The sequence below is a fragment of the Hyla sarda genome, chromosome 1, assembly GCF_029499605.1.
Source record: "Hyla sarda isolate aHylSar1 chromosome 1, aHylSar1.hap1, whole genome shotgun sequence".
NCBI classification, from domain to species: domain Eukaryota; kingdom Metazoa; phylum Chordata; class Amphibia; order Anura; family Hylidae; genus Hyla; species Hyla sarda.
In genome coordinates, this window is record NC_079189.1 from 606578488 (window position 1) to 606601213 (window position 22726).

General features: G+C 43.2%; 2 protein-coding genes across 3 annotated transcripts in view; both read left to right on the plus strand.

Annotated features, from left to right (window-relative positions):
• LOC130296896 (gastrula zinc finger protein XlCGF26.1-like) overlaps nucleotides 1-13367 on the plus strand; it is a 42602-nt gene extending 29235 nt beyond the window's left edge. For both annotated transcript variants that reach the window (XM_056548944.1, XM_056548951.1), the window contains exon 3: nucleotides 7289-13367. In XM_056548944.1, coding sequence (XP_056404919.1) covers nucleotides 7289-8517 — 1229 coding nt within the window. In that variant the 3' untranslated portion in view covers nucleotides 8518-13367. The remainder of the gene's footprint in view (nucleotides 1-7288) is intronic.
• The window catches only part of LOC130296610 (zinc finger protein 345-like), a 632251-nt gene that overhangs the window by 222318 nt on the left and 387207 nt on the right, over nucleotides 1-22726 (plus strand). The window lies entirely within an intron of this gene.

The following is a 22726-nucleotide window of genomic DNA, read 5'->3' on the forward strand; positions in this document are numbered from 1 at the left end:
ACATGAAGTGTACTATGGGCTAACTACAATGCTCAGAAGAGAAGGAGTCATATTTGGCTTTTTGAGAGCAAATTTTGGTCGGGGGGCATGTCGCATTTAGGAAGCCCCTATGGTGCCAGAACAGCAAAAAAAAAAACACATGGCATACCATTTTGGAATCTAGACCCCTAGAGGAACGTAACAAGGAATAAAGTGAGCCTTAATACCCCACAGGGGTTTCACGACTTTTGCATATGTAAAAAAATAAATAAAATGTTTTCACTAAAATGTGACCCCATTTTGGAAACTACACCCCTCACAGAATTTAATAAGGGGTGCAGTGAGTATTTACACCCCACTGGCATTTCACAGATCTTTGGAACAGTGGGCTGAGCAAATGAAAAATAACATTTTTCATTTTTACGGACCACTGTTCCAAAAATCTGTCAGACACCTGTGCGGCGTAAATGCTCACTGCACCCCTTATTACATTACGTGAGGGGTGTAGTTTCCAAAATGGGGTCACATGTTGGGGGGTCCATTGTTCTGGCACTATGGGGGCTCTGTAAACACACGTGGCCTTCAATTACGGACACATTTTCTCTTCAAAATCCCAATGGAGCTCCCTCTCTTCTGAGCATTGTAGTTCGCCCGCCTAGCAAATTACATCCACATTTGGGGTATTTTCTTACTCAGAAGAAATGGGGTTACAAATTTTGGGGGGCTTTTTTTCCTATTTTCCCTTGTGAAAATGAAAAATTTAGGGTAACACCAGCATTTTAATGAAAAAAAATAATTTTTTTCATTTTCCCATCCAACTTTAACGAAAATGTGTCAAACACCTGTGGGGTGTTAAGGCTCACTATACCCCTTGTTACATTCCGTGAGGGGTGTAGTTCCCAAAATGGGGTCACATGTAGGTATTTATTTTTTTGCGTTTATGTCAGAGCCGCTGCAAAATTAGCCACCCCTGTGCAAATCACCAATTTAGGCTTCAAATGTACATAGTACGCTCTCACTCCTGAGCCTTGTTGTGCGCCCGCAGAGCATTTTACGCCCACATATGGGGTACTTCCGTACTCAGGAGAAATTGCGTTCCAAATTTTGGGAATCTTTTTTTCATTTTACCTCTTGTGAAAATAAACAGGGCAACACCAGCATGTTAGTGTAAAAAAATTTTTTTTACACTTAACAGGCTGGTGTAGACCCCAACTTTTCCTTTTCATAAGGGGTAAAAGGAGAAAAAGCCCCCCAAAATTTGTAGTGCAATTTCTCCCAAGTATGGAGATACCCCATATGTGGCCCTAAACTGATTCCTTGAAATACGACAGGGCACTGAAGTGAGAGAGCGCCATGTGCATTTGAGGACTAAATTAGGGATTGCATAGGGGTGGACATAGGGGTATTCTATGCCAGTGATTCCCAAACAGGGTGCCTCCAGCTGTTGCTAAGCTCCCAGCATGCCTGGACAGTCAGTGGCTGTCCAGAAATGCTGGGAGTTGTTGTTTTGCAACAGCTGGAGGCTCCGTTTTGGAAACACTGCTGTAAAATACGTTTTTCATTTTTATTGGGGGGGGGGGGACAGTGTAAGGGGGTGTATATGTAGTGTTTTACCCTTTATTTTGTGTTAGTGTAGTGTAGTGTTTTTAGGGTACATTCACACTGGCGGAGGTTTACAGCGAGTTCCCTGCTAGGAGTTTGCCGCAGCTCATACTTGAAGCAGAAAACTTACTGTAAGCCTGCCCGTGTGAATGTACCCTGCACGTTCACATGGAGGGGCAAACCTCCAGCTGTTTCAAAACTACAACTCCCAGCATGTACTGACAGACCATGCAGGCTGGGAGTTGTACTTTTGCAACAGCTGGAGGCACACTGGTTGTAAAGCCTTCAGTTAGGTTCTGTTATCTAACTCAATATTTTCCAACCAGTGTGCCTCCAGCTGTTTCAAAACTACAACTCCCAGCATGTACTGATCCCTGAAGGGCATGCTGGGAGATGTAGTTATGCAACAGCTGGAGGGATCGCAACTACAACTCCCAGCATGCTGGGATTTGCAGTTTTGCAACATCTGGAGAGCTACAGTATAGAGACCACTGCAAACTGTGGCCCCCCAGATGCTGCAAAACTACAAATCCCAGCATGCCCAGACAGCAAACAGTTGTGTGGGCATGCTAGGAGTTGTAGTTTTGCAAGATCTGGAGGGCTATAGTCCAGAGACTACCATATAGTGGTCTAAAACTGTAGCCCTCCAGCTGTTGCAAAACTACAACTCCCAGCATGCCCAAACAGCTGTCTAGGCATGCTGGGAGTTGTAGTTTTGCAACATCTGGAGTGCTACAGTATAGAGACCACTATATAGTGGTCTCGGACTGCAGCCCTCTAGATGTTGCTAGGCAACTTACTGGCTTCCGTCGGATCCAGGGAGCCTGCTGCACGCCCGCCGATCTCCGACGCCGATGGTCGCCCGCAGCCTCCGCAGATTGGTAAGTGGACTCCGGCGCCGGTCCTCTGTCGTTTCCCCGTTCTGCCCCGCCTATTGTGGGTGGGCAGAACGGGGAAAACGAAAGTTAACCCCCCCGCCCCCGATCTGCTATTGGTGGTCGCGTCTAGACCACCAATAGCAGGGATAGGAGGGGTGGCACCCCTGCCACCTCACTCCTATCTCTTCAGGGGGATTGTGGGTGTCTTAGACACCCGCGATCCCCCTTATATTCCGGGTCACCATAGAGCCGTAATGACCCGGAATCGCGCAAATCACAAGTGTGAATTAACTTGCAATTTTCGCCGATCGCCGACATGGGGGGTCTGATGACTCCCCTAGGCATTTGCGCGGGGTGCCTGCTGATAGATATCAGCAGTCACCCCGGTCCGGTCCCCGCCCGGCGTGCGGCGGGGACCGAAATTCCCACGGGCGTACAGGTACGCCCTTGGTCCTTAAAGGGGTATTCCAGGCAAAAACTTTTTTTATATATATATCAACTGGCTCCGGAAAGTTAAACAGATTTGTAAATTACTTCTATAAAAAAATCTTAATCCTTCCAATAGTTATTAGCTTCTGAAGTTTTCTGTCTAACTGCTCAATGATGATGTCACGTCCCGGGAGCTGTGCATGATGGGAGAATATCCCTTGCATGATGGGAAAATAGCCCCATAGGAGCTGGACAGCTCCCGGGACGTGAGTCATCAGAAAGCAGTTAGACAGAAAACAGCAACTTCAGAAGCTAATAACTATTGGAAGGATTAAGATTTTTTAATAGAAGTAATTTACAAATCTGTTTATCTTTCCGGAGCCAGTTGATATTTAAAAAAAAGTTTTTGCCTGGAATACCCCTTTAACCCCTTAAGGACTCAGCCCATTTTGGCCTTAAGGACTCAGACAATTTAATTTTTACGTTTTTGTTTTTTCCTCCTCGCATTCTAAAAATCATAACTCTTTTATATTTTCATCCACAGACTAGTATGAGGGCTTGTTTTTTGCGCGACCAGTTGTCCTTTGTAATGACATCACTCATTATATCATAAAATGTATGGCGCAACCAAAAAAACACTTTTTGTGGGGAAATTAAAAAGAAAAACGCAATTTTGCTAATTTTGGAAGGTTTCGTTTTCACGCCATACAATTTACGGTAAAAATGACGTTTGTTCTTTATTCTGAGGGTCAATATGATTAAAATGATACCCATTATTACATACTTTTATATTATTGTTGTGCTTAAAAAAATCACAACATTTTTAACCAAATTAGTACGTTTATAATCACTTTATTTTGATAACCTATAACTTTTTCATTTTTCCGTATAAGTGGCGGTATGAGGGCTCATTTTTTGCGCCATGATCTGTACTTTTTTTATACCACATTTGCATATAAAAAACTTTTAATACATTTTTATAATTTTTTTTAATAAAATGTATAAAAAAAGTAGCAATTATTATTTATTTTTTTACATTCACGCCGTTCACCGTACGGGATCATTAACATTTTATTTTAATAGTTCGAACATTTACGCACGCGGCGATACCAAATATGTCTATGAAATTTATTTTTTACGCTTTTTGGGGGTAAAATAGGAAAAAACTGACGTTTAACTTTTTATTGGGGGAGGGGATTTTTTTTACTTTTTTTTTTACACTTGAATAGTCCCCATAGGGGACTATTCATAGCAATACCATTGCTATTGCTAGTACTGATCTGTTCTATGTATAGGACATAGAACAGATCAGTGTTATCGGTCATCTTCTGCTCTGGTCTGCTCGATCTCAGACCAGAGCAGAAGACGCCGGGAGCCGGACAGAGGCAGGTGAGGGGACCTCCGTGCGGCGTTCTGAATGATCGGATCAGATCATGATCACGATCAGATCATTCATTGAAATCGCGTACTGCCGCAGATGCCAGGATCTGTATTGATCCCGGCATCTGAGGGGTTAATGGCGGACGCCCGCGAGATCGCAGCCGGGATCAGCCGCGCATGACACGGGCATCGCTCCGATGCCCGCGGTTATGTACAGGACGTAAATGTACGTCCTGGTGCGTTACGTACCACCGCACCAGGACGTACATTTACGTCCTGCGTCCTTAATGGGTTAAGAGGTTAAACGTATACATTTTCCTGCATGTGGTTATGATTTTAACCGTATGGACCTACAGAATAAAGATAAGGTGTCATTTTTACCAAAAAAATGCACTGCGTAGAAACGGAAGCCCCCAAAAGTTACAAAATGACATTTTTTCTTCAACTTTGTCGCACAATGAATTTTCGCTGTGGATTTTTTGAACAAATGACTAATGTCACTGCAAAGTAAGTAAGTAAATAAGCCATCATATGGAATTTTATATGCAAAATTGAAAGCGTTAGGATTTTTAGAAGGTGATGAGGAAAAAATGAAAATGCAAAAACGGAAAAACGCTGAGTCCTTAAGGGGTTAAATCAACTGGTGCCAGAAAGTTAAACAGATTTGTAATTGACTTCTATTAAAAAATCTTTACCCTTCCAGTACTTTTTAGCAGCTGTATGCTACAGAGGAAATTCTTTTCTTTTTGAATTAATTTTTTGTCTTGTCCACAGTGCTCTCTGCTGACACCTGAATGCCTGTATCAGGAATGGTCCAGAGCAGGAGAAAATCCCCATTGCAAACCTATGCTGATCTGGACAGTTCCAGACAAAGGTGTCAGCAGAGAGCACTGTGGACAACACAAAAAAGAAATTCAAAAAGAAAAGAATTTCCTCTGTAGCATACAGCAGCTAAAAAGTACTGGAAGGGTAAATATTTTTTTATAGAAGTCGTTTACAAATCTTTTTAACTTTCTGGCACCAGTTGATTTAAAAAAAAAAAAATTTCCACCCGGAAGGACTCAGGGTTTTTCCGTTTTTGCACTTTCGTTTTTTCCTCCTTACCTTTTAAAAATCATAACCCTTTGAATTTTCCACCTAAAAATCCATATTATGGCTCATTTTTTGCGTCACCAATTCTACTTTGCAGTGACATCAGTCATTTTACCCAAAAATTCATGACGAAATGGAAAAAAAATCATTGTGCGACAAAATCAAAGAAAAAACGCCATTTTGTAACTTTTGGGGGCTTCCGTTTCTACGCAGTGCATATTTCGGCAAAAATGACACCTTATCTTTATTCTGTAGGTCCATACGGTTAAAATGATCCCCTACTTATATAGGTTTGATTTTGTCGGACTTCTGGAAAAAATCATAACTACATGCAGGAAAATTTATACATTTAAAATTCTCATCTTTTGACCCCTATAACTTTTTATTTTTCTGCATACGGGCCGGTATGAAGGCTAATCTTTTGCGCCGTGATCTGAAGTTTTTAGTGGTATCATTTTTGTATTGATCAGACTTTTTGATTGCTTTTTATTTTTTCATGATATAAAAAGTGACCAAAAATACACTATTTTGGACTTTGGAATTTTTTTGAACGTACGCCGTTGACCGTGCGGTTTAATTAATTATATATTTAAGACATTTCCGCACGCGGCGATACCACATATGTTTTTATTTACTCAGTTTTTTTTTAATGGGAAAAGGGGGGTGATTCCAACTTTTATTAGGGAAGGGGTTAAATGACCTTTATTAACACTTTTTTTTTTACATTTTTTTTGCAGCATTATAGGTCCCATAGGGGCCTATAACACTGCACACACTGATCTCTTATACTGATCATTATTATCCCATAGGGACCTATAACACTGCACACACTGATCTCCTATGCTGATCACTGGTGTGTATTAACACGCCTGTGATCAGTGTTATCGGCGCTTGACTGCTCCTGCCTGGATCTCAGGCACGGAGCAGTCATTCGTCGATCGGACACCGAGGAGGCAGGTAAGGGCCCTCCCGGTGTCCTGTAAGCTGTTCGGGATGCCGCGATTTCACCGCGGCGGTCCCGAACAGCCCGACTGACTAGCCGGGATACTTTCACTTTCACTTTAGAAGCGGCGCTCAGCCTTGACTGCCGCTTCTAAAGGGTTAATACCGCACATCGCCGCGATCGGCGATGTGTGGTATTAGCCACGGGTCCCAGCTGTTGATGAGCGCCGGGACCGAGGCGATGTGATGCGCGACCCTGCTTCATATCGCGGGAGCCGGCGCAGGACGTAAATATACGTCCTGCGTCGTTAAAGGGTTAAGTACCAATAGGCAAGGGCATACCTGTACGCCCCTGGTTCTCAACAAGTTAATGATGCTACATAGAGAATGGTATAAACGAAAAACAATTACAATACAGAACAGTGTTTTTTTTATTTATTTTTTTTAAGTGCTAAAACTTGGCAAAAACAATGCAAATTGGATATTCTTGTGATCGCACCAGCCTGATGAATAAAGATAACGGGGGAGATTTATCAAAACCTTTGCAGATAAAAGTTGATCAGTTGCCCATAGCAACCAATCAGATCGCTTCTTTCATTTTCCAGAGGCCCTCTTTAAAAATGAAAGAAGCGATCTGATTGGTTGCTATGGGCAACTGGTCAACTTGTCCTCTGGACAAATTTTGATAGATCTGCCCGAACATGTCAATTTCACTGCCCAGTATATGGCATAAAATTATACCAACCCCAAATTTGCTACATTTTATTCTTGTTTGTTTTGTTTGTTTCACAATATATTTTATGGTGATATGAATAGTATTGTTACAAAGTACAATTGGTCTCGCAAAAAACAAACCCTCATGGCCTTATTGATGAAAAAATAAAAGTTATGGGTCTAATAAAGCGAGAAGGAAAAAAAATGTAAATGCTGGTTGTTAAGGGGTTAAGGTAATTACCCAAAAATAAAATATGTTTTATTCTTGGCAGATGACTGTACCAGGAGATCCGAGGAGAATCTTATATCTTCAGATTATAAAGCAGATGATGATATCACACAAGATACATATGAAGAACATTCCATTATCCCAGATACACCCTCAGCCCTTCACAGCCAAGATCTCTCATCTCATCCTGTTATACAAGTCCAACCTAAAGATTCCTCTCAGTCTGTTAAGCAGAATAAGGAGAAGCCATTTTCATGTTCAGAATGCGGTAAATGTTTTACTGTGAAATCACAGCTTGGTAGACATCAAATAATTCACACAGGAGAGAAGCCATTTTCATGTTCAGAATGTGGGAAATGTTTTACTGAAAAATCAACACTTATTAGACATCTAAGAACTCACGCAGGAGAGAAGCCATTTTCATGTTCAGAATGTGGAAAATGTTTTTCTTATAAATCATATCTTATTCAACATCAAAAAATGCACACAGGAGAGAAGCCATTTTCATGTTCAGAATGTGGGAAATATTTTACTCTAAAATCACATCTTGTTATACATCAAATAATACACACAGGAGAGAAACCATTTGCATGTTCAGAATGTGGAAAAAGTTTTATTCAAAAGTCAAATCTTATTCAACATCAAAAAAATCACACAGGAGAGAAGCCATTTTCATGTTCAGAATGTGCAAAATGTTTTACTCTGAAATCTCTTCTTGTCAAGCATCAAAAAGTGCACACAGGAGAGATGCTTTTATGTTCCAATTGTGGAAAACGTTTTACTGAAAAATCACATCTTGCGCTACATCAAAGAATTCACACAGGAGAGAAGCCATTTTCATGTTCACAATGTGGAAAATGTTTTACTCATAAATCAAGTCTTATTCAACATCAAAAATTTCACACAGGAGAGAAGCCTTTTTCATGTTCAGAATGTGAGAAATGTTTTACTCTAAAATCACATCTTGTTCAACATCAAAAAATTCACACAGGAGAGAAGCCATTTTCATGTTTGGAATGTGGAAAATGTTTTACTCAGAAATCAAATCTTATGCAACATCAAAAAGTTCACACAGGAGAGAAGCCATTTTCATGTTCGGAATGTGGGAAATGTTTTACTCAGAAATCAAGTCTTATTCAACATCAAATAATTCACACAAGAAAGAAGCCATTTTCATGTTCAGAATGTGGGAAATGTTTTACTGAGAAATCACTACTTATCAGACATACAAGAATTCACACAGGAGAGAAGGCAATTCCAAGCAATAAATGATACAGATAACACATCTATATAGTTCATTCAGTCTTTTATTTGCACCATTGAAAAAGGGGACAACGTGTCTGGTTTAAAGACTTTACCTGCACAAGTATTGGGACAACTTGGAATCCGCCACTGCCCCAGCAGAGCCATTTACAAGCAGCTTAAACCTATTGCCAGCAAGTGATCAACAGCACCGGACCTCCACTGCTCTCTTACATCCTTCCCCGTGCCGCCGGGGTAGAGAGACACAGGGCCGGATGATCTGCAGTGCCGCCACACTCTTTTGATTGACTCCGCAAAACTTACCAACTGATCCGGTAAGAGGCACATTGTGCCGCCACATCCTCCTCTTGTACAATGTCCCCGCCGGGGTATAGAGGTCTTTCATCTACCCTGTGCAGGCAGTGGGCTCATAACAGTGAGTCTCCAGCACTGCAAAAAAAACAAAAAAAACATAACTTGGATTTATAAACCAATACAGGATTAACTCTAACATCATTGTCTACACCATTTGAACTTGTGACATTACTTACCTCTTTATAACCCTGGTTATAAAGCAATTGTCAGACTGTACCTTTGTGCGCACAAGAGCGCAGTATCTACTTGTCCCATATACGAAGTACATTATTTAGTTCACTAAGTGTAACCCCCTTGTGATTTAGTGTAATTTATATATGAAATCTCTGAGTATTTATCTATTTATGAACTATATTTCTATACTGTGAGTTGTCTGAAGCAAGGGCCCTGCCGAAGACCACACTTCAGAGTTTTTAAATAAATGTCATTTTATCACCAATAAATGTGATTTTATGCTAGACACAATCTCTTTCCTTCTTTTATCTTCCGATCTTCCTTTTGTCTCTCTTTTACCTTAGCCTAGTAGGACTGCTCCGTTGTCTGTATATTTTTTATAGTCTATTTCTGGCACACTGGGTATGTGTAACGCAGTATCCTCGGCTTAGGTTTTTTCTGTATTTTCTGTTTTATGTATAGCTCCCACAGATATATTTTTTCTTGCATTTGACATCTATATATTAACCATATACATAGGATATCTGACATTTATACATATATCATATACTGCATCTCCAAACTTGTTCCCAATTGTTAATAAAAGTTTTCTTTTAGAACGTAGTCACCGATCCAGCGATGTCATCACTATAGTTTACATGGTACGAAAAGAGTGTGATATATGGTTGTGATATTCACTGCTCCTCATGGAGAAGACCCAACAGGCATAATCCATGGGGAGCTGCTACTGGAGACCCAATCATCCAAGATCTAGGACGCAAACCCAGCTTTCTGACACTGGGCTGTACAGTGCGACCCAAAATCCGTTGGTAATCCTCAGATTTCATGATGCCTTGCACACATTCAAGGCACCCAGTGCAAGAGGCAGCAAAACAACCCAAAACATCATTGAACCTCCATCATATTTCACTGTAGGTACTGTGATCTTTTCTTTGTAGGCCTCATTCCTTTTTCGGTAAACAGTAGAACGATGTGCTTTACCAAAAAGCTCTATCTTGGTCTCATCTGTCCACAAGATGTTTTCCCAGAAGCATTTTGGCTTACTCAAGTTCATTTTGGCAAAATGGCGTTTCATTTTATTTAAATGTCGACAGATATTCCAAGGAGCATCAGTATCAGCGTGAACTATCTTTGGAACTTGTTTGGGGCTGCTTATCCACCATCTGGACTATCCTGCGACATCTTTCATCATTTTTTCACTTCTGTCCATGCCCAGGGAGATTAGCTATAGTGTCATGGGTTGCAAACTTCTCGATAATGTTGCGCACTGTGGAAAAAGGCAAATCTAGATCTTTGGAGATGGACTTGTAACCTTGAGATTGTTGATATTTTTCCACAATTTTGGTTCTCAAGTCCTCAGACAGTTCTCTTCTCCTCTTTCTGTTGTCCATATTTAGTGTGGCACACACAGACACACAGGCCCTCATTTACTATTGCAAACCTGACGTTTTGTCGGGTTGTGCGCCAGTTTCGGGCACATTGCGCCAGAATATGCGCCTGAAATTCTGTCTGCGCCTGAATTGAACATACCCCAACTAACTCTCCATTTTGCTAAGAAAACCCAAAAAAGGGACGTGGCAGTGGGGGAAGGGGGCGTGGTCACATAAAAGGGGCGTGTTCCCGGTATTTTCACAAAATCACAACATATTTACTAAAGTTTCCACATAAAATGTGGTGGATTTCAGCTGATGAAAACCCAACAGATCAGAACATGTGCAAAAAAAAAAGCAAAGTGTAGGCAAAGTGGAAACTGTAGGGAAACCTTAGTAAATACCATGGAAAATAAATTGTAGGGAATTAAAACCCACAAAGAAACCTACACAACACTCTTAGTAAATAAGGGCCATGCACTTTAGCTGTTTGTGCAAGCTGGGAGTTGTAGTTACACAACAGCTAAAGGTACACTTTAAAGAATATCTGCTTCCAGAGCGTGTTCTGATTATCAACATTAAACTTTGTTCGATCAAACAGTCATGCTGTACTAGAACACATATTGATACATCTTCTCAACAAACATGCCTGATATTTGCCTAACAATGACCGATCAATAAAATGTCAGTGTCAGGCTGACCTACTGGGGGAAAAGAGGCACAAAAGTACGATTACTTAGCTTTTACAGAGAAAAACTGAAAAATAAGCTTGTAAAATGCTTCAATAAACAGAAGAGATTTGGTTATCTGAACCGTGTCAGCTGTCTCATTTCTCCTCCACCGATGCATGCATCATCTATATATTCAATTTGGCCGGGAATAGATAAGCACTGTATGTCTGAAGAAGTCATTCTACTTCACATGTATATACTATAATACTATAATACATGTATATATACTTGACTAGGGGAGATTCTAGCTGCCTTTCCCTGACCATATGAACCACTCACCCAGTAATGACCGACACATCTGTATGGTGCTAAGGCCACAGCAGCCCAACTTTATTAAATAACAATTAAAACATTGTGCATAAATATAACTCTGTATGAACGTCATACAACAACATATATATATATATATATATATCTTTATTTAACCATAACTGTTAAACCCAACGTCAACAGGAGAAGACCCAGAGGCACCGTCCACTTTCTTTTCACCAACATGAATTCCTGGGGCCTCCTACTCTTACTCCCGGCTGACCAACACCTGGCCTGGGAGCACCACCTGCAGAGCCCCGTATCCTTCCCTGGGTCCCCCATGGCCACAGGAATTATACCACCATGGCGTATGTCCTCCATGCCCCACTTTACTCCCGATCCATAGTACACCTTCTCCTGCCCCATCCACAATGAAGACAAGTGACCCCTTACTCGGCCACGTTCCTCCACACCCTCAAAGCACACTCCACCACCTCCCGGATATCCAGCGGCCATAGATCCATCCCGAAGGCGTTAAGGTGGACTAAGCCCGAAGCCATGAAATCCGGGTCCCAGATTTCCAAATGGCGCACCACCAGCCCACCGTTTCGGGCCATGAACCGTCCCACCGCCTTGTTAACCTTCGCCCGAGCATGATTCAGGCCTGCCACCGACCTGGCCCCCCTCCAACGCCTCCTAGCCACCATGTCCGACCATATGATGATCAGTCCAGGGAAAGAAGACCAGAGCCTCAACATATCCAGCTTGATATCCCTCATTAGCTCCCTGGACCAACAAGATACCAGTTCGTTCCCTCCCAGGTGCAAAACCACGACATCTGGGGCCTTGTCCATCCTGGAATAATAGTGAATACAGGGCAGCAACTCGGAAAAAAGCATACCCCCTTGACCCAGCCAGCGTACCTCCACCTCCGACCTGGGGAAACCCAATTGCCGACTCTCCGGGCACACCGCAGCCCTCGCCTTCCCCTCTGACAACATACGAATGGCCAACAATCTAGACAAGGCACCTCCTGGATCCTAAAAGAGAGAAAAGAACATGCCAGCACGGAACTTAACCAACAACACTCACAGCAGATGCGGCCGAACATATAGTTTAAAGCGATCAGACTCCCACCGCCCAATCCTTTTGATCACACCCGGCCCAACCCCCACCGAGAAGCCTCAGTCGCTGCGCCTATGCGAAAAGAATGGGAGCAAACATTTGCAGAAAACCGCCATGAGCTGAAAGCGGGATAGGAAGCTACCATCCACATGCACCAACAGAGGGCCCAACATGGCCCGGGCGAACCTCCAAAAACTGCCCATAACAAGCCACCGGGCACATACCCGATCCTGATAACGTTGACAGCCGGATCACCACTCCCTTATCCAACTGATCAGTCTTAGAGTGACGCAAGAAACACTCCAAGACGCCCGCCACCTCCCGCACGTCTGAAAAAAGCAGGCATAGGGTTCCCCGTATTTTCCTTCTCAGCACAATACCAACCAAACAGCAACAGCCTGACGTTACCAGGGTGGGCGAGGACCATTATTACTGGCCCTCCCTAGCCTAAATAATGCCAGCCTGTTACATCCTAGGCCCAGGAGCGCCATTTTTGATGCTCCGGGCCTGTTGGTACCGGCTCTTCTCCGCACCCCTGTGTGTAATAATTGGGGGTTAGCGGTAGCTGTTTTTGGGGCTAGCGCTAAGCCCTGGCTTAGTAATGGATTCCGTCAATAAGACCAGCTTCCACTACTATACCTGAAAATTCAATAAAAAAAAACACAACACATTGGAACATTTTTTTTATTTAAAAAAACACTCCCCCACAGCCCTCGTTAACCATTTTATTAAAAGAAAAAAAAAATTATCTGCTGTAATCCATCGAATCCGCAGTAATCCTCTGCATACACGGATCTGAAACGAGAAGAAAACAAACACAAAAAATTGGTTATGACATTTTTGGCGCTGTCCACTGGGGAGAGCACCCATGATGCAATGTCTACCCAAACAGGGAGCCACAAATTGGTGCAAAACTACAACTCCCAGAATGCCCAAACAGCCTTTGGCTGTCTGGGCATGCTGGGAGTTGTAGTTTAGCAACAGCTGGAGTCTCCCTGTCTGGTTAGACACTGCCAGAAGGGTCCGTTCACATTATACAAAACGGACAATGTGAACAGAGCTTCAGATTAAATAGCCTTGTTCCCTTCTGTAGCTCTGCCCCCTAATAATGTCGTCACTAGGGGGCGGAGCTACACAAACCTGCCCGGGACTCGAGGGAAGTGAGCAGACTTCGTCTTCTCTATACACTACATCTATAGATAGCTGTATATAGTGTATATCGCCCAAAGGGTTAACCTACACTGTCCAGCAGTGTAAGTTAACTCTTTCCTTGCTGGGCTTCCGCATAGCGCACAGCTCAGCAAGGGGTTAAGTGAGCCAGCAATGTGTATACTGTATACACATTGCAGGCTCACTGTAAGTTCTTGCTGGGCAGTAGATATACGATGTATACCTACGGCTCAGCGTCAGCTGTTCTCTCGGCTCTGTAGCCTTGAGAACAGCTGATCCCAACATTCACATCAGGAGGATCGGCGGGTGTCAGGAGGAGTGACATCTGCTGGGATCTGTCCCTTACTGCAGGTACTAATACTCCCAACATGGAGCACACTCTGTTGGGAGCAGTAGTACCTGCATTAATAGACAGATCGCAGCGAGTGTAACTTCTGACACCCGCTGCGATCTGTCTATTAATGCAGGTACTACAGCTCCCAGCATGGAGCAGAGTGTACTCCATGTTGGGAGTAGTAGTACTTGTGGTTAAGGAAAGATCACTGCGGGTATCACTCCTGACACCACTGTGATCCTCCTGTATAATGTATGGATGCAGGGGTCGCTCTCCTATGGTCCCCTGCATGGCCGTATATATACACATATTCCTATTTCTCACAGAGAGCTGCAATTGGCTGGAACCATCTGGCCAATCACAGCTCTGCGGGAAATATGAATATGTGTATATATACGTGAGTGCAGGGGACCATAGAAGAGCGGCCCCCGCATCTATACATTATACAAGAGGATCGCAAGGGACCCCGGCGATCTGTCAATTAGTACAGGTAACTACTACTCCCATCATGGAACAGTGTGTTCCATGCTGGGAGTAGTAGTACTACCTAAAAAATTTAAATAACAAAAAAGTGAAAAACACGCACACACTACATTTATGTTACATAAATTGATCCCTATTTAAAAATTAATAAACATTTCATAATAAAAAAAGATACATTTCGTTAGATACAATTTTTTCCATCACTACTGTATCTTTTTTATTATTTTTTTTATGGTACCCTACGAAATTTTTTAAAAAAAAGGTATCTCCATAATTTTTTAGGATCGCTAAAGTCTAAAAAAGAATAAAAAGATTTACCCGAATGTACCCGAATACCAAATGTATCCGAAAGAAAATAAAAACCTGAATACCGAATGTATCCGAAAAATCAAACCGAACACCCGAATACCGAATGTATCCGAAAAATCCAAATCCAAAACGAAAATTTTTCTTGTGCACAAGTCTATAAAAAAGTAGAGCCGCCTCCCAATCAGAAACCTCCGTCCCCATGTTCAACCCCGCCACCACTGACTCCCAATCCCTCCACCACCTACAGTAGCCCCACCAACAGACCGGCTAATCAGGCCTAATGCCACAGCTATACCAGACTCCATAGCCAGTCGGGACATGGGAATCGCTCCTACTGAAAACGAGAGAGCGTCAGCGATGTCATTACATGCCCCGGCACATGCAAAGCCACAAAATGAGAATTCAGCTCCAATCCCCGCAGCACCAGCCTGCGAAGCAGGCTCACCACCAGCGGAGAATTCGCCATCTGCCCATTAATAGCCTGAACCACCCCCATATTGTTGCAGTGAAAACAAACCTTCCTAGCACTCAACTGCCCACCCCACACCACCATAGCTACCACGATAGGGAATAGCTCGAGTAGAGCCAGGTTTTTAGTGTACCCTGCCGCCCACCAAGCTGCAGGCCACTCACCCCCGCACCAGCTACCCCGCAAATAAGCCCCAAACCCACAGCTACCAGCAGCATCCGTAAAAAGAGCCAAATCCTGGCTAGACACCAGCCTGTCCATCAGGGAGCGGCCATTGTAACTATCCCGAAGTCCGCCCTCACCACGGCCAACAGCCTAACAAAATGGTGCGGCCGCACCACCCCGGCAAAACACCCTCCCCATAGGCATGATGCAGCAGGCAAAGTTAAACTGCCACAACAAAACCTGAATGTCCCTCAAACGCAACTTACCAGCCCGCCGCCCCTGGGCAACTGCCACCCGCAACTCCGCCAACTTGTCCTCCGGCAACTGACATTCCATGGCCACAGTATCGATCACGATACCCAAAAATTTGACCACGGTCGCCGGGCCTTCAGTCTTGTCCAGGGCCAACGGGACCCCAAACCACCCTCTGCATGACTTGCAGCAAAATCGCATAAACCATAGAACCCTCCCGGACCAATAAACAAAAAGTTGTCGAGGTAGTGAAGCACAGAGTCAACTTGAGACTCCTGCCGAATCACCCACTCCAAAAAAGAGCTGAACTGTTCTAAATAAGAACTATACCACTGAACCCACACCAAAGCCGTATCGAAGGAAGTATATGACACGGCACAAAGTGCCGGATCAATCCTGTTGTTCACCGAATCCCCCGCTGGGTTGGGAAGGTGAAGAATCAGCCGAAATTTGTTCGGCTCCTTCTTGGGCACCAGACCCAGCGGGGAAACCCACAACCCAGGCAAAGGAGGGGAGACAAACGGACTCGCCATCCTGCCTAGGCCCACCTCCTTCAACAATGTTTCCTCCACTAACTCGGGTCTGATCCGGGCAGAAATTAAATTCAGCCTCCTCCTCACCCGGAGCACTCATGCCAGAAACGGCATTCGGCTCCAAATTTGCAGGCACCTTCACCCTCCCGAAAGGACTGCTGGCCACTGCGCTGAGCAGCCATTAGCCTCATCCACAGGCCTATATCCTTGTGATCCCACCTCAATGAAGGGCGGACCGCCATCCTCTGTTTAAACTGCTCATCATAGTGTAACCACGCAGTTCCGCCATAAACCCAGTGCGCCTCCCCGATGGCATCCATATAGCAGAAGAGGATGGAACAATGTTCCGGCGCCTTCTCCCCCACTACGCTAGCCAGTATTGTGAACGCCTGTAACCAATTGGAGAAAGACCGCCGATCAGCCGATACCGTTGCCTTTCTTCCTCCTCCTTTAACTGCTTCGCACCCTCGTCCTGTTTAACCCTATCTAAGTAAAATTTTTCCAAAGGAAGCAGGGATAATATCTCCACATACTCCCCTATCCAAATTTTTTCCCAAACCTCAGCTTTGAGGTGAGCCCCCAAGGGACCCTCGTAGCACACATATACCTCCTCGCGCGCATGGTCCGTCAACCTGACATCACCACCCGTCCCTGATGCGGCCAGTACAGCCGCCGACTTAGCCGTCGGTCCTCCAGCAGGGCCTCCAGCCCCCGACGGACCAGCCAACCCCCCCCCTGCCTCCACTACTACAGCGGAAGCACTGCCCCCTGCCGCAAACGCCGTGGCACTAGACCCCCCAGCTACCTCGCCCACGGCCATTCCCACGGACACACCCTCGGACCCCCCCGGTGTCCATACATCTTCTTATCCACATAGATACCTACAGTCACCGTCCTCTGACATATACACTATAATACATGTATATACTATAATACTATAATACATGTATATACTATAATACTATAATACATGTATATACTATAATACTATACTACATGTATATACTATAATACTATACTACATGTATATACTATAATACTATACTACATGTATATACTATACTACATGTATATACTATAATACATGTATACACTATAATACATGTATATACTATAATACATGTATACACTATAATACTATAATACATGTATATACTATAATACTATAATACATGTATATACTATAATACATGTATATACTATAATACAGATATTTAGTGTATTTTGTCCTGTTATTGTCGGTGTCCATACATCTTCTTATCCACATAGACACCTACAGTCACCGTCCTCTGACATATACACTATAATACTATAATACATCTATATACTGTAATACATGTATATACTATAATACATGTGTATACTATAATAGATGTATATACTATAATACATGTATATACTATAATGCTATAATACATGTATATACTATAATACATGTATATACTATAATACATGTATATACTATAATACATGTATATACTATAATACTATAATACATGTATATACTATAATACAGACATTTAGTGTATTTTGTCCTATTATTGTCGGTGTCCATACATCTTCTTATCCACATAGACACCTACAGTCACCGTCCTCTGACATATACACTATAATACATGTATATACTATAATACTATAATACATGTATATACTATAATACTATAATACATGTATATACTATAATACATGTATATACTATAATACTATAATACATGTATATACTATAATACATGTATATACTATAATACTATAATACATGTATATACTATAATACTATAATACATGTATATACTATAATACTATAATACATGTGTATACTATAATACATGTATATACTATAATACTATAATACATGTATATGCTATAATACATGTATATACTATAATACTATAATACATGTATATACTATAATACTATAATACATGTATATACTATAATACATGTATATACTATAATACTATAATACATGTATATACTATAATACTATAATACATGTATATACTATAATACTATAATACATGTATATACTATAATACTATAATACATGTATATACTATAATACATGTATATACTATAATACTATAATACATGTATATACTATAATACATGTATATACTATAATACTATAATACATGTATATACTATAATACTATAATACATGTATATACTATAATACTATAATACATGTATATACTATAATACTATAATACATGTATATGCTATAATACTATAATACATGTATACACTATAATACTATAATACATGTATACACTATAATACTATAATACATGTATATACTATAATACTATAATACATGTATATACTATAATACTATAATACATGTATATACTATAATACTATAATACATGTATATACTATAATACTATAATACATGTATACACTATAATACTATAATACATGTATACACTATAATACTATAATACATGTATACACTATAATACTATAATACATGTATACACTATAATACTATAATACATGTATATACTATAATACTATAATACATGTATACACTATAATACTATAATACATGTATATACTATAATACTATAATACATGTATATACTATAATACTATAATACATGTATATACTATAATACAGACATTTAGTGTATTTTGTCCTGTTATTGTCGGTGTCCATACATCTTCTTATCCACATAGACACCTACAGTCACCTTCCTCTGACATATACACTATAATACATGTATATACTATAATACTATAATACACGTATATACTATAATACTATAATACACGTATATACTATAATACTATAATACATGTATATACTATAATACATGTATATACTATAATACTATAATACATGTATATACTATAATACTATAATACATGTATATACTATAATACTATAATACATGTATATACTATAATACATGTATACACTATAATACTATAATACATGTATACACTATAATACTATAATACATGTATATACTATAATACATGTATATACTATAATACTATAATACATGTATATACTATAATACAGACATTTAGTGTATTTTGTCCTGTTATTGTCGGTGTCCATACATCTTCTTATCCACATAGACACCTACAGTCACCGTCCTCTGACATATACACTATAATACATGTATATACTATAATACTATAATACATGTATATACTATAATACTATAATACATGTATATGCTATAATACTATAATACATGTATATGCTATAATACTATAATACATGTATATACTATAATACTATAATACATGTATATACTATAATACATGTATATACTATAATACTATAATAAATCTATATACTATAATACTATAATACATGTGTATACTATAATACATGTATATACTATAATACATGTATATACTATAATACTATAATACATGTATATACTATAATGCTATAATACATGTATATACTATAATACTATAATACATGTATATACTATAATACATGTATATACTATAATACTATAATACATGTATATACTATAATACTATAATACATGTTGTCACGATTCGGCTTCCAGGTAGTGGATCCTCTGTGTCAGCGAGGGATTGGCGTGGACCGTGCTAGTGGACCGGTTCTAAGAGGCTACTGGTTTTCACCAGAGCCCGCCGCAAAGCGGGATGGTCTTGCTGCGGCAGTAGCAACCAGGTCGTATCCACTAGCAACGGCTCTACCTCGCTGACTGCTGAGAAGGCGTGGGACAGAAGGACTAGGCAGAGGCAAGGTCAGACGTAGCAGAAGGTCGGGGGCAGGCGGCAAGGTTCGTAGTCAGGATGGGTAGCAGAAGTTCAGGTACACAGGCTTTGGACACACTAAACGCTTTCACTGGCACAAGGCAACAAGATCCGGCAAAAGAGTGCAAGGGAGGAGACTAGATAAAGGCAGGGAGCAGGTGGGAGCCAATTAAGCTAATTGGGCCAGGCACCAATCATTGGTGCACTGGCCCTTTAAGTCTCAGAGAGCTGGCGCGCGCGCGCCCTAGAGAGCGGAGCCGCGCGCGCCAGCACATGACAGCAGGGGACCGGGACGGGTAAGTGACCTGGGATGCGATTCGCGAGCGGGCGCGTCCCGCTGTGCGAATCGCATCCCCAACGGCCAAAACAGTGCAGCGCTCCCGGTCAGCGGGACCGACCGGGGCGCTGCAGGGAGAAAGACGCCGTGAGCGCTCCGGGGAGGAGCGGGGACCCGGAGCGCTAGGCGTAACAGTACCCCCCCCCTTAGGTCTCCCCTTCTCTTTGTCCGGTAACTGCCTCCCCTGGGATGAGGACACCGGGAAAGAATGGAGGGTTTCCTCAACGGCAGGCAGTACAGCAGGAGTGGGAATGGGGAGGGAGGGCAGAGGGCGAGGCCTGGCACGGGGCAGTGTGACACCAGGACGGGGACCATGGGGAGGCACAGAGGCTTGCCTGATGGGCCTGGGAGGGGGGGAGAGGCACTTCCTGTGGCAGGCAGAGTCCCAGTTCCTGATCTCCCCGGTGGTCCAATCAATGGTGGGGGAATGAAGCCGGAGCCAAGGCAGACCGAGGAGGACCTCAGAGGTACAGTTGGGGAGAATGAAGAACTCAATCTTTTCATGGTGGGGTCCGATAGACATCAGGAGGGGTTCTGTGCGGTAACGCACGGTGCAGTCCAATCTGGCTCCGTTGACCGCGGAAATGTAGAGCGGTTTGACGAGACGGGTCACCGGGATGCTGAATCTATTAACAAAGGACTCCAACATAAAATTCCCGGAGGCACCAGAGTCCAAGCAGGCCACGGCTGAGAGGGAGGAGTTGGTTGTAGGAGAAATCCGAACGGGCACCGTGAGACGTGGAGAAGAAGACTTAGAACCAAAAGATGCAACACCCACGTGAGCTGGGTGCGTGCGTGCGTTTCCCAGGCGCGGAGGACGGATAGGGCAATCCACCAAGAAATGCTCAGTACTGGCACAGTACAGACAGAGATTTTCTTCTCTACGGCGATTCCTCTCTTCCTGGGTCAGGCGAGACCGATCCACTTGCATGGCCTCCTCGGCGGGAGGCCCAGGCGTAGACTGCAAAGGATGCTGTGGGAGAGGTGCCCAGAGATCTAAGTCTTTTTCCTGGCGGAGCTCTTGGTGTTGCTCAGAAAAACGCATGTCAATGCGGGTAGCCAAATGGATGAGTTCTTGGAGGTCGGCAGGAATCTCTCGTGCGGCCAGCACATCCTTGATGCGACTGGATAGGCCTTTTTTAAAGGTCGCGCAGAGAGCCTCATTATTCCAGGATAGTTCAGAAGCAAAAGTACGGAATTGTATGGCGTACTCGCCAACGGAAGAATTACCCTGGACCAGGTTCAGCAAGGCAGTCTCAGCAGAAGAGGCTCGGGCAGGTTCCTCAAAGACACTTCGGACTTCAGCAAAGAAGGACTGGACTGTGGCTGTGGCAGGATCATTGCGGTCCCAGAGCGGTGTGGCCCAAGACAAGGCCTTTCCTGAAAGAAGGCTTACTACGAACGCCACCTTAGACCGTTCAGTAGGAAACAAGTCTGACAACATCTCCATATGCAGGGAACACTGAGACAAAAATCCACGGCAGAGTCTGGAGTCCCCATCAAATTTGTCCGGCAGGGACAGGCGGAGGTTAGGAGCGGCCACTCGCTGCGGAGGAGGTGCAGGAGCTGGCGGAGGAGATGGTTGCTGCTGTAGCAGAGGCAGAATTTGCTGTAACATGGCGGTCAACTGCGACAGCTGCTGTCCTTGTTGGGCAATCTGCTGCGATTGCTGAGCGACCACCGTGGGAAGATCAGCGAGACTTGGCAGCGGCACCTCAGCGGGATCCATGGCCGGATCTACTGTCACGATTCGGCTTCCAGGTAGTGGATCCTCTGTGTCAGCGAGGGATTGGCGTGGACCGTGCTAGTGGACCGGTTCTAAGAGGCTACTGGTTTTCACCAGAGCCCGCCGCAAAGCGGGATGGTCTTGCTGCGGCAGTAGCAACCAGGTCGTATCCACTAGCAACGGCTCTACCTCGCTGACTGCTGAGAAGGCGTGGGACAGAAGGACTAGGCAGAGGCAAGGTCAGACGTAGCAGAAGGTCGGGGGCAGGCGGCAAGGTTCGTAGTCAGGATGGGTAGCAGAAGTTCAGGTACACAGGCTTTGGACACACTAAACGCTTTCACTGGCACAAGGCAACAAGATCCGGCAAAAGAGTGCAAGGGAGGAGACTAGATAAAGGCAGGGAGCAGGTGGGAGCCAATTAAGCTAATTGGGCCAGGCACCAATCATTGGTGCACTGGCCCTTTAAGTCTCAGAGAGCTGGCGCGCGCGCGCCCTAGAGAGCGGAGCCGCGCGCGCCAGCACATGACAGCAGGGGACCGGGACGGGTAAGTGACCTGGGATGCGATTCGCGAGCGGGCGCGTCCCGCTGTGCGAATCGCATCCCCAACGGCCAAAACAGTGCAGCGCTCCCGGTCAGCGGGACCGACCGGGGCGCTGCAGGGAGAAAGACGCCGTGAGCGCTCCGGG